The sequence below is a fragment of the Phytophthora sojae genome (genome assembly GCF_000149755.1).
Source record: "Phytophthora sojae unplaced genomic scaffold PHYSOscaffold_9, whole genome shotgun sequence".
Lineage (NCBI taxonomy): Eukaryota > Oomycota > Peronosporomycetes > Peronosporales > Peronosporaceae > Phytophthora > Phytophthora sojae.
The window spans coordinates 3,148,456-3,161,709 of record NW_009258123.1 but is presented as its reverse complement, the minus strand read 5'-3'; the positions used below and the strand labels follow the sequence as shown (position 1 = coordinate 3,161,709).

Sequence of the window (13,254 nt, the reverse complement as noted above, 5' to 3'; positions counted from 1 at the left end):
TAATACGTCCACACCTTCACCGATATTCGCGACCCAGACATCCATGACATACACCACTCTCGCACCGAGCGTGATCTTGACTTGGGTGCTGGCAGAGATGTAGGTGGGTTTGCCACCCAGTCCAGACACCTTGATCTGTTTGTGTCGGTTGAGCTTGATCTTGAGTCTACGCGCAAGATCCAAACTGATCATATTCACCGACGCTCCAGTGTCCAACAGAATCTCCAGTCGCAAATCGTTCACTGCACCATGTACCGTAGCCACCTCATGCGAGTCCTTATCCGGTTCGTGATCAACCCACCATCCATACCGCTCACCGGGTTCCAGCCGAAATTCGGTCTGCCCGTCCGGTCCTCGCGATCCAGAATGGTTCCGTACAGAATGGTCGTCAACTTGATCAGACTGAATCGGGTCGTCATTGCTCAGGGAAATCATGCATTGTTGGTGGTTATCTTGGTCGTTGGTCCTCAGCTCCGGTCCGACATAGGCTAGCACACACAATTCAGGGGGCTTACGCCCGGCGCGTACTGGGTCCCCACCCAGCGGGCTTAGTGGTTTAACTGCCCACCTGCATCTGCCTTGTCATCCAGCAGCTGATCCAGTATGTTCTTCGGTATGTCCTTCAGGGCTCCTTCTTGTGCCAGCTTCTTCAGTTCTTCCACGGTCTTCGCAAGTCCACACAGTCCGTCATGGAACCGACCACAGATTCTGCACGGGATGATCCTGCACACCCGCATCGGGTGTCCTCGACGATGACAACGGTCACACACGATGTCCATCCAGCAATTCTCCTGTCGATGTCCAGGCCTTTCACACTTCTCGCAGAACTCGTGCCAGTCCGAATTACTTCCTCTTGGCGACTGCGGTGCGGAGGACGGACCGAATCTCGACGCCCCTGGCTGCCGCACCGGCGGCGGCGGCTTCCATCCTGAACCCGTCATCACACGGAACACCGCATTGCGCAGAACGTCTTCATTCAGTACCGCCAGGGTTGGATCTGGTCCGACTGGTCGTGCCGGAGCGGGTGGGACCGAATCATGATTCGGTGCGATCGTCAGTGCGCGGTTCTCCACTTCATCCTGAAAGCGCACGTGTCGATCCTCCTCATCCGATTCGTCTTCGCTCTGTGCGATGTAAGCACGTCCCGCAGGTTTCGGTCTGTACCGCTCGCGATCTCGGTCTCGGTACGCGGATTGTCCGCGCGGAAGTCGCGCGGTCTGGACGAGCTCTCGCGCGCACTGTCCTGGTAGCCGTCTTCATGCTGACGCAGAATGAACTCCAGGTCGTCGATGCTGTGTATGCGCTGACTCTTCAGACTGGACCGCAACCTTGATTCGGAGAGGTTCCGGATGAACCACTTGATGTGCATCTCCCGCGTCCTCGGCGACTTCTTGAAGTTCACATTCGCCCTGTTCGCCCCAGCATTCAGTCGGTAGAAGAAGTCGAGGGTCGATTCGGTCCGCTTCTGAGCCATGGTATAGTATCGCTCCGAATCGGACACCTTCGACCGACAGTACTTGTTCTTGAACGCGCGGGACAGCAAACTCCAGGTGTCGCGTGTGTGCCTCGGCAGTTGTTGACGCCAGTTGCGGGCAGACGAAGGCAGCTTCAAACGCAGCTCGTAGACCATCATGCTGTCCGTCCAGCCACCTTGGACCGTCAGGGTGAGGAATCGCTCCCACCATCTTGTCCGTTCCTGGTATGGGGCCTTGTCGTCGAAGTCCTCGAGCGAGCTGGAGCTCACATACGGTCTGAAGTTCATCACCGTCTTGCCATCCTGTGTCGTCACCGACGTGGAGTGCGTGGGCACGGTCGCCAGCGAGTCGTCCGAGCCGCTGGAGCTGTAGCCTTCGTCGTAGCCGTCATCCGAGCTCGAGTCCGGGTCAGATCCGGAGGGGTCACCGCTCTCGCGGCTCCGCCTACCGGATGGGCGCTTGTGCGCCCCAGACCCGGTGTCCCTCGCGTCCTTGGAGCCTTCCCCCTTCATGGGCGGCTTCTTGGCGTCCTTCGCGGGGGCATCCTGCTTGCCCATCACCGGCGCAGCCTGCGCGGCGCGCGCCTTGGTCGCTCGCGCCTTGAGAACACCATCGATCGTCGCTTGGAGTTGGGCTGCTAGAAGCTCGTCGGCGCGTGGCGTCGCAGACCCGATGGGCGCCTGGTCGGACTGGATAGGCGCACTTGCACCTGGGTGCAGAGTCGCACGCCCGGTCTCTGTCTTCACTTGCGACATCCCGATGTTGCTTGAGCAGCTGGATTTTCCTGGCGTGTTGCACGAAGGTTGTGCAACTGGTGGGCCTGAAACCGCTGAATGTTCCGGGAAGATTTTCGCTCCCTCTCTCGCTCAGCTTCAACCTTGTGGACTTTCTCTTGGAATAAATCCAGTTGAGCGTTCAGTCTCCGCTGGACGTCTTCGACCCAGCGTGCTCGGTCGGCTTCAGCCTGCGCTTCCTGCTGCTTCCAGCGCTCGGTGAACTCCGCGGCAACGCGTTCGCGCTCCAGACGCGCCGCCTCGGTGCGGGCGCTCTGAATGGCGGCGGCGACTTCGTGCTCCTGGATCGGCGATACCGGGAACGGGCCGGACTGGATCGGGGGCTCCGGGACCGGAGCATTCTGTCCCAATCCGGTCTGCCGACTACCTTGGAGGGCAGCGGCGCGTCCGGCGAGCTCCTGAATCGCGTGGAACGCGTTCTGGAGTCCTTCACCCAGTCGAGCTGTGCTCGCAGCGGACGCCTCCTGATTCAGCTCCATCCTGGCAAGGGCTTCCTGAGTCTGGCGCATCGTATTGAGCGCGACTTGGGAGGCCCCTGACATCACGGACATCGCGGAGTGGCTGGACCGACCGGATCGACTCGATCTGCTGGACCGACTCGGTGCGCGCTTCGACCTCGACGATCTTCGGTGGCGACTCCGGTCGTCCTCGCTGGAATCCGACTCGCTTGGTGACGGACTCCGCTTCTCGCGCCTGGACGTCGTTCGCGGACCGGATGACGCTCTCGACCTTCGGTCACTCCGGACGGTGGTGCGATCGGACTCCGACATAACGACATCGTCCTGATCCACCGCCGTCGATGACCGAGGGAGTGCGCTCCGGGTGATCTCCACGGTTCCTCCGCCAGTGCCGGACTGAATCATCCCTGCTTGCGCGGTCATCACCATGGGTCCGTACCCAATCGCGGACATGTGCCTCGCGGCATCGTGTCCGGACCACAGCGACGACGAAGACGAGCTGCCTCTGGACGCCGAGCTCCCGATGCCGCGCTGAATGTCGACTCGTTGGATCCGGCCGTCGTACCGAACAAGCTCGAATCAAGATCCGAGGGCGAACGGGACGGCGGACCAAATTGAACCAGCGCTCCGGTACCAGATGCGCGTCCAGACTCGCTGGATGCGTGGTACGAAGGGAGCGACGAGAGCGACGGTGTGGACAGCGGCGGCGCGGACGGGATCGACGATGCGGACTGGATGGACGACGGGCGAGGCGGTCCGTACTGCGAGCGCTTGGAATCCGTTTCGCCGGTAGACGACCCTTGCGGGCTCTGTGTCCGCCGGAGTCCGGCCACTCGTAGACGCAGGACAAACTCGCGACCCAGTAGTCCAGCCTCGTAATCCGACATCAATAGGTCTCCGTCGTTGTCTTCAGCCTGGTAGTCCAGGATCGGTGCTCGCACAGCTTGCTGCGGCGTCGATCCAGTGTTCCCAGCATTCGGTCCGGTCAGGTCTTGAACGTCCGGCGCATCCGGTACGGTCTTGAAGGGCACACCGGATGCCAGCTCGCGCCACTCGATCAGCTCGAACGCGAGGAAATGTTGGACGTCTTCGACCACAGAGCGCACCAGGCTCGGTGCGACCCTGGAGGACTTGGGCTGGAACCACATCGGGATCAGGTTGTGAAACCTGAAACTGGCAGCGAAGAGGAGAGGCTGGATGGACGCAACGCACTCGCGCGGCGAGAGAATGCTCGGCGGAATCACGATACCCGTGACATCCTGGGCCAGACACAGCTCAAGCCGTACCAAATCCAGCTCCGCGATCCATGCAGCATCTTGACTTGCCATCGCCATTCGGTCCGACAGGTACTTCGACGTCGCCAGCGCGGCAGCCCACCATTCGGTGAAGTCGGGTGTCGGCTCGGGCCAGGCATACTCCACCTTGAGCAGGACGACAGCGCTTTCACGATGCTGCTCCCAGCGGCGCACCTGTTCGGCCACGTACGCCTTCGCCTGTGTCTCGCTCACTTGGGCCGTGGTCTCGTCGGGTCCTCGCGAATCCGAGAGCGCCAGACCGGATGGGGCTTCAATCTTGAGCGCGGGTGCTTGGGCAGTCGCGGCCGGACCGGATGGCGCAGGGGCAGACCGGGTCTCGGCTTCGTCGTTCAGTACGCCGTCTTCTTGGACAGTCGACAGCGGGCCTTCATGCTTGATCGTCGGGGCTTCATCCAGAATCTCGACTTCGTCATCCGGCTGGGGAGAGTCCGAAAATCGATCCTCAGCCGGGGGCTCAACCTCATCGGCGCCTCCCACAGACGCCTGGGCGGGTTCATCATCCTGTGCGGACTCACCCTCATCCAGTCCCGTCGCCGGGTCTGGGACACATTCGGTGCCGGCCGGCACAGACTCGGTCGAGTCCGCCTCCGGAGCCTCATCCTGGTTTGCTTGGTGCGCATCCAGAACGGAGGACTCCGGGGCCGCTTGATCTTGAACGGCCGCCGACGCCTTCTTCTTCTCTTCCAGGACCGCCTTGCGCTTCCCAGCACCAGCCTTCCGAGCCTCCCAGACAACGTCGTCCAGGGCCTTGTGCTCCTCCGGCGGCAGCCCTTGCCCTCGACGCGACTGACGCGACGCCTCACCGCGTCCGCCTCCGCGTCCACCTTCACGTGCTTCCTTCCAGTCATAACCAAACTGTTAGTCCAGGTAGACTGTAGAAACACCCCTTAAGACCGAATCAATATACAAACAACTCGCGGTGAAATCCTAGGCAACCAAATCCGGGCACGCGCACCAGCCGAGGCGAGGCGGATGAACGCCTTTATCGTCCAGGGTGTATAGCGCACTATGCCGGACCGAATGAATTCGGGTTCGGAGTACCAGAGATTGTCCACGCGATAAGCAGCCCACGGGACACTGAATGACCCGGGCCTGGAACCGCTTGGACGCACCGAATCGCACTAATGCGGTCCGGTGTTTGGCGTGTGTCCTTGTGTCAACCCCTATAGGTATCGTTTACCTTTGGCGGACCGGATTTCACCGAGTTGAGTTGTTGCGATACAGAATAAAGTCTGCTGGGTGTGTTCCTGGGATAAACCACACCGAATGAACAGAAGGTCAGACCGAATGAAAGGGACCACGGTCAGATCCGTAATTCAGAATAACCAATACACAGAAATACAATGCCGAGCTAAACGTCACAAAATATACAGCCACCACTTATTCTTTGAGACCCTTGGGTGGGGGGTCTATACACCAGTCAACTTCGGAGCCGTCACCCAAGGCACTGGTCAGCCCTGGATGTACACTCACTTACGCGCACCACCCTCACAGAATGAGGGAACAATACAAAATAAAATTTAGTCCTATCACACAGTAGTCAATCAATTCGGTCTGGGGGGGTGACTACCTCAACCACCAAAGACACACAGTAGGGAATATGAAATGGATGCCCGGTTAGAGCACGCAAATAGGAAATAAAGCTCTCACAGGTCACTCCGGGGCGCGAAACCCCAGTCACTGCCGACTTTGCCTTGGTACCTTTGAGTCCCCACTACACCAGTGCTCGCTACACCAGTGAGGCCTTGGAAGCGTCCCTAAACTGGCTTAGACCGCGCGCAGGCAGTCTCCTGGAGGGCTCTTGAAGACGTCAAAGTCGGGGTGTTACTTCTGCCCCGAGCACCGAGTCGTCCGCGTGTTCTTCGGCAAATTGGTTTCTGTTTAGATCTTACGTTTGGCTAGCTATCTTCTATCATTTCGCTGACTTTAAAGTAGGTTTCACTATGCTTCGCTTGTCTTGAGTAGGCTTGTGCTTCTTAGCAGTTCTTCAGATGCTCGTCTTGGTTTCGGTATGCGGAGACTTGTTGACGGCGACACTTGTTCGGGTACACTCATCAGATGATGACGGAGGTATCTGGATACACCGTCTCTTCGTCTTGGAACTGGACCTCTCCCTTGGATCTGCGGCTCATTCGGTGCCGCCTGTGGATCTTGGGGGATCTTGGTCTCATCCGGTTCGGATCGACGCCGCTGTGTGAACACACGCAGCGCGCACTGGACTTGTTCTTGGTGCGTCGACATCCAGTGTGGGCACGGGGGGCGGACCGAATGAACGATACTGTCCGTCCCCATCCGGTGTGGCACTTCTCCATTCGGTACGCCGTCACCGGGTGTATTGAGGGTTGCTGGTCTTGGGTACTGTGTACCAGTTGTACCCATTAACCGGTTAACCCGAACCGGTCCAATCCGAACCCACGTTGATTATGGTGATTACGGTAAGTTGTTTACGCCACCGATGATTAGACGAGTAGGATGATTGGATGAACACCGGTGAGTGATGGTTGATTAGATGCACTAGGTGATAGGACGCAGGGTCGCGTGTCTATAACAGTAGGGTGTAAGCTCCAACAATTCAATCACTTTCGAATCTTCATTCTACCCCTCAAGTGCCTTCGCTCCGGTCCCGCCGTCTGCGACGTCCCTCCCTCCGCTTCGTCCGAGCTTCGTGTCCAAGATCCATACCTTCCATCAGGGTGCACCACGATCCGGTCCGGACAACACGAGGCTTCATCGAACAGGGTCTGTGCGCGTGTGATCATGTCTGGTGGGGCGATTCAGTGGGGTGGTCCGACAACTTGACTGATCCAATGCAGGCAGTGGCCAGGATACGTTCGCTGGCCACACTTTCGCGCCTTGGGCCTATCCTGCCGTTAGGGAAGTCGGCGGACGGACAGGATGCGTGACTCCCCACCGAATATGAGCGCTCATCCGGTGGGCGCATCTCCAATCCTGTGAGCCCATGCTTGCTGCAAGTGCCGGGTCCCACCAAGTCTCCACACACATCCACAATCCACACGTCACACTCGTCTCTACCGGATCTCCATCTCATGCGACCAATCCAGCTCACCGAAGGGTCCACGTATCCATGGGGTCGGACATGGGTGCAGACAAAAATCTGTTTCCACATCGTGTCATTCGGCTTGAAGAACGCTCCTCAGATCTACCAGCGACTTCTGGACGACGCGTTGTATGGGTTCACCAGGATCCCGCGATCGTCGGACTGTGAAGTCACTACGGACTTGGTCGAGTCAGGAGAACCAGAAGATCCGGGCGTCCATCAGTGCTAGGTCGCAGATCGTACATTGACGACATTTTGGTGACGGCCGGGTCATGGGACGAGCTGTGTGATCGCGTGGATCACCTGCTGGACGCTTGTGATAAGTGGAACCTCTCGATCAGTGTGGAGAAGAGCTCGGGGGATGCGTAAGGTGGACTATCTGGGACATCGGGTGTCGAACGACGGGCTAGAGGCCAATCCGAAAGATCTCACGGCTCTGACTGATCTGCCGTTCCCCGGATCGCTCCGATCGATGCAGTCGTTCTTGGGCAGCCTCAATTATTACAGCCGTTTCTTGGAAGATTACGCGATCTACGCGGCGATCCTGTACGAACTGCGCGAGGTGGACTTCCCCGAGCTGAAGAAACGCCCCGATCTGCGCCAGATCCTGGATCGTCAAGTAGCGAACTTAGTGGATACGGATCCAGTGAACCCCGATCGGACTCCATCAGTTCCTGAAGTCGGTGTAGCCGATGAACGCTGGATCCGTGCTCATCGTGCCTTTTCGACCCTGAAGATGAAGATCGCGACGACACCGATCCTGCGGCACTTCGATCGCGATCGGACTCCGGTCGTGATTGTGTATGCCAGTGACTGGGCGATCTCGGCCGCATTGATGCAGGAGCACGACCAGATCTATCATCCCGTTACTTTCGCCAGTCGAACGCTGAAGTCGAATGAACTGAATTACAATGTGGTGGAGAAAGAAGTGCTGGCGCTGTTACGGATCCTGGACCTGAACTATTACATGCTGGTTGGACGATCGATCCGGGTCTTGACCCGACACTCGACGTTGGCGTGGCTGTTCCGATCGCCCGGCTGCACTCCTATCGCCCTGGACACTTGTGGTGGAGTCCCTCACATAAAAACTAATAAACTCCCACACGTGTCCTGTCACGCAACTACGGGGGGGGGGGGGGTTACCCCTGCAAGCCAAATACCCAAAGACAACGAGAACTAGTCCCGAGATCTCTAGGCCTCACCTTGTGTACCCTTGTAGCAAGACTCGGATCTTTATCTAGCGTAATTCCTAGAAGACGTGTAATATGAAGGGGTGAATATGGGGTTCCTTACACTCGCAGGCAGAGACTTAGGTTAACTCTGTCGCGGATGCATTTGTACAGCGAGGTAACTCTTCCCACTGTACGACAACTTGTTGTACAATACGTACGAGATCTACTGGAGATCTCCTGCCGCAGCTAGTCTGCGGGTCCAAACCAAAGTGCGAGACGCACACCAATACCTTACTAAACCGTTTAGAGTGTCCTACTGTCGAACACTGAGAGCTGATCTCCTGAGTCCAGACAATGCAACACACTACGCTACTAGAAGGTTACCGGGGAGGCCAAATCAATCCAGAACCCCGAGTACACTTCGCAAGTAGGTAGGAAACAGTCACAGTACACACGTAGGCGCTAACCACACAACACAAAGACTAATATGAAGAAGTACCTTGTCTCGTTGTTGGAAATTCTGAACTGAACTGCCTATCTACCGGCAGCTCGTCTGCCGGCCAACCAACCAACCAGTATGCTGCACGCCTTTACCTCATGACGTCATCTGCTGTCTCCGTGCGGTGTCATCGTCCTTGTTACGGGCCTCCCCGTTCTGGATCTCCGTAAATACGCCATCGGGTTTCGTAATCAGTCGCCGGCCTTCTATACGGGACGCCGAGCGAGGGTGTCCCATAATTCAAGTGGCTCACTCTCGGGTCACCTTCGGGTAACCTCCGGGTCCATCGCCTCATAATCCTTCAACCCGCATTACGACATCCGCCCTCTCTTCGCGTGAGGCTATCGAGCAGGTTGCTGCCACGCGTAGAGCTCCTGCACCATGTCTGCTTCTCCACCCACGTCGTCGCCTTCGTCGTCGGCCGCCGGCGTCCCTCTGCTGAGTGCTGCCCCGTCGTCGACCTACAGGCACGGAGATTGCACCGCCTATCACTCCCTTGGTCGATCTATACCGGCCGCGGCTCCATACTCCGGTTCGCAGCCATCTCTATCGGAACGCGCGCGCATTATCCAGGCTGCTCAAGTCACCGCAGCCCTCGACCACGAGGTGCTGGATCTCCGGGGCCGTCTTGACGTCGCCCAGGATCTTCTTGAAGCATCTGGTCGCCACACTGCAAGTCTTCATCGATCCATCCATGATCGCGATCTGGAGGTTCAACGCGTGCGCAACGAAGCCGACGGTCGTCTCCGAGATCTCCAGCAGGCCCTGAACACCGAAGTAGAACGCCGTCAGCAAGCCGAAGCTGCTGAACAACAAGTACGCGCAGATCTCGCACGGGTCGCCGCTCGCTCAGCTGATGCCGATGAAGTCACTCCGTCCGCTGCAGCATCGCCCTCTAACGTCGTCCCCAGTCAGTTGGAGATCGCCCTCGGAGATCTGGATGATCGAGCTGGCAGATATCAAGGCTACCTGGACCCCTCCTCCCACTGCATCGGTGACCCCAGGTGGCCGACTGTTGGCTGCCAGCGAAGCTGGCAATGATGATGATCGGACTAGTGACGGACGCGCGGGACGTGCCCTGCAACGATCCAATGCCGAACGAGACAGATCTCGCAATCAATTGCGCCAAGCGGAGGCGACAATCGACACGTTGCAGACCGAGTTGGCGCAATCGCGCACGCTGGTCAACAAAGCAGCGCCACGGATGGACGCCCTTCGCTTGGATACGTCCAAAGCTCGTAAGGACGCAGAAGCACCACGACGAGAAGCGGCGGCGGCGTCGAAGAAGGCGCAAGACGGTGGTAAGTCGTCCCAAGTGCTGAGGTTGTTGATGTTGCATCACTAACGCCTTGATCTCCACAGCGACAGCGTTATCGGATCTCGCACAGCGGCATAAGGTGGCTGGGAAGCGACTGGAGGAGTTGGAGAGGAAGATCACTCGGCTGACTCAACATAACACCGTTCTACGGCGTGAGAACGTCGTCTTCAAGAACAGTTTGGAGCATCGTCAGGCTGATCTCGCAACAGCTCAGGATCGCGCAGTGGCTGCAGGTCATGATCGCGCGTGCTAATGTGGCGGGTTGACTCTTGTGCTGACCTGTGCGTTTATTGCTTTGTAGAACGAGAGCGAGCGGAGGCCTCCCTCGCTCGCGACGACTTGCAGGCGGAGCTGGATGCGAGTCGACAGTCGCTGCTGAAGGAGCAGGCTTCTTCTGCTGATCTCCGCAGCAAACTAGCGGAGCGTGAGGAACACCTTGGAGCGTTGCGCAACTTGATCAATCTGGTACCTGCGCCGACTCCGCAACCTGAGGTGGAACGATGCGTGGCGTCGGCCTCTTCCAGTTCGTCTCTTGCCACACTGGCGTCAACGGCCACGAGCCTTGTCTCCTCTGATCCTCCAGCGCGAACATCTTCGCAGCAGCTCCCGTCTGGCTCGGCAAAGCGAAGTGGAGATCTCTCTTCTGATCCAACGTCACAGTCGAAGCGCGCAAAGCGCGCCGTTGCGACTACCGAGGGAGCGCCAGCTGAGTTGTCTTCCTCTACGGCGATGGGTACGTAGCTCCTCCTCATTGTCAGACAAGCGACTTTCATAGATCTCCGTCTGACAGCCCGTGGATCTCTGTATCAGCCCGAAGCCCATTCACGCACGCAATTCCACCTGAGTCCAGCGAAGCTGCGCGCCCTGCCGATGTCACGCCGTGGCTGTGGGAGGTTGTTGCAGGTCACCGCCTTGACCAGCTTACAGCCAAAGACCTCGCTTCGAAGTTCTTACCACGCGACTGGCTGCTACCCGCCGGGGTATGCAACCCTAAGAAGGGGAAGCTGGCCGTTGCTGCTGACTATCGGCCCTGGCCACAAGCCTCGGTCGAAGCTTTATACAAAGCGAGTCCCTGGAAGATCTTCCTGGATAACATGCCCGACCCAGTCTCGTTCGACATTGGTGATCCCCGCTTCCAACCTCTTCCGGCCATCATCCGCGATGTGCTGGCTCGGAACGATAATCGTGGCGCGCTTGTGTTCTGGGAGATCACCCACTCCATCGAGATTTCCATTTCCAAGGCCAGCGCTGAGTCTTGGGAGGTGAAGTTCACTTCGGATCGTAAGAATCGGAGATCCCACTTTGTGAAGATGCTGCTGCCTGTGTTCGAAGAGGTGGCCCGCCTGTGCAAGGTTTATGTGTGCGACTTGGACATTCTTCTGGAGCCATTCTTCCTGCCGCTGATCGCAACGTGCCCGTGGTTCCCTAAGGGAGCTTCTGGTGCCTCTGGAGATCTGTTACACGTCTTACGAACGACTGACGAGGCGGAGCCGTGGCGCCTGTTCTACTGGAACGCTCGTGCCAAACACCCATCGATGAACGAACCCATCCACACGCGCCTTCGAGGCAAGTTCAAGGCGACCTCGTCAATCGCCTAGCCTGAGTCAGCTGAACAGACCTAGGAGGACCCCCGGAAATCTCCAGCGTCCGACATTTCTTCCTTCACCAATGTACGTAGCTAGTGGGTAGTCTCCTCGAGCATGCATCTTCTTTATCGACATCGTAATACACCGGCTTCGACTCCATTTCATATCACTCCCGCCCCACAACTTAATTGTACACAGTCAATGTCATGACTGGGAGATCTCCCCAACTGGAGATGTGAAGGCATGTCGTAGGTCGCCGTGCATTCTGGGAAGTGATTTGTGGTGATCAAGGCCATAGCACAAACTCCAGGCGTAGGACTGCACTTAGTCCGACGGCCACCGACCACGCCTTCACGCCCTCGGTGTCTCCTGCACTGCGGCTCCGGGCTGGATCTCCAAGTCGCCCCCGAGTACTCGTTCGTCGTAATTCTAATGTCCGACCAGATCATCACAACTAACCTCGTTTCTCCGTTCTGTCGCGTGATCTTCTCTCCATTTCTTCTTCCACTCAATCAAATGTAAATGTGCAACAAATACCATCCGCCATTACGGATAGCGTCCACCACGCTACCCCCCAACACCGCCTCACTCTTCGGCGATGTCGGCCTCTCCACGCGATTGCATCACATGGAACCTCTGCCGGCTCCGTCGCTTCTGCTGGAAGTCGAACAGCAGACCACCACAGTTCAGGTGTTCTTCCTTGACCCAATTCGTCTCTGCGTGGCCCTTCCAACGCACCAAATATTCCTTGAGCCGTCGACCGTAGCGGGTGCGACTCTCCGTCTTGACATCCAAGATCTCTTCAACTTCATACTCGTTGTCACCGCGAGTTTGTGCCTCCCAGCTATCCTCGGGGAGACGTTCTTCGTCAAAGTCAAATCGTTCGCTTTCATCAACAGTGAGATCTTCGGCGGGTCGTTCGGGGAACTGTCGGACCAGCTTCAGCTTCGAGATGTGTACGATAGGGAACAGTCGGTAGTCAGTCCCGCTGATTTCCAGCTTGGCAGCGTAGTCGCTCGCCGTGGTGGCGACTCTGAAAGGCCTATGCCACATGTGAGCGAGCTTCCGAGCGTATCCGACCTTGACTCGGTCGAGGTACAGCCACACCTGCGATCCCTCCTTAATGGGTGACTCCGGTACGTTCTCATTGTGGGCTTCCGCGCGACTCTCACGAGCTTCGGCGAGGAGACGACGAGTCTCTGTCTGAGCACGTTGGTATTGGCGTTGGATCTTGAACCTCCATTTCTGTGGGTCGAGATCTCGGCTTCCGGTCCCTCCAACAGCCAACGATGCCTCAATAGTCGTTTTAGGGTCCCACCCGTGCAGCAAAAAGAATGGCGTGTCCTTGTGTACTCGGTCGTGCGATGTGTTCAACGCAAACACCAACTGCTCCGCATATTTATCCCAGTCCTGTTGGTTCTCGTCTTCAACGTACATCCGCAGAGATCTGGAAATAGTCTGGACCATCCGCTCCGCTGTGCCGTTTGCTTGAGGTCTATACGCGAGCGTAGATCGCTGACGCTGGCCCAGCAGCGCATTAAACGACCGGAAAAAGTCGGACATGAAGCTCGGTTCCTG

General features: G+C 57.7%; 3 protein-coding genes across 3 annotated transcripts; 1 reads left to right on the top strand and 2 right to left on the bottom strand.

Moving 5' to 3' along the window:
* Positions 1 to 548: 548 nt before the first annotated feature.
* On the bottom strand, positions 549 to 1,987 carry PHYSODRAFT_523740 (hypothetical protein; the record flags this gene model as incomplete). Its single annotated transcript, XM_009536895.1, is given in 2 exon segments — positions 549 to 1,174; positions 1,189 to 1,987. 2 exon segments carry the CDS (start codon positions 1,985 to 1,987, stop codon positions 549 to 551), a joined length of 1,425 nt encoding a protein of 474 aa, XP_009535190.1.
* Positions 1,988 to 4,367: 2,380 nt separating this feature from the next.
* Positions 4,368 to 4,874, bottom strand: PHYSODRAFT_396532 (hypothetical protein; the record flags this gene model as incomplete). Its single annotated transcript, XM_009536894.1, has 1 exon — positions 4,368 to 4,874. A coding segment is annotated over one exon (507 nt), but the record flags the coding sequence as incomplete, so codon positions are not given.
* Positions 4,875 to 9,153: 4,279 nt separating this feature from the next.
* Positions 9,154 to 11,688, top strand: PHYSODRAFT_251016 (hypothetical protein; the record flags this gene model as incomplete). Its single annotated transcript, XM_009536893.1, has 5 exons — positions 9,154 to 9,378; positions 9,554 to 10,073; positions 10,135 to 10,323; positions 10,392 to 10,823; positions 11,018 to 11,688. The coding sequence occupies 5 exons, from the start codon at positions 9,154 to 9,156 to the stop codon at positions 11,686 to 11,688; spliced, it is 2,037 nt and encodes a 678-aa protein (XP_009535188.1).
* Between the last annotated feature and the right edge of the window lie 1,566 nt (positions 11,689 to 13,254).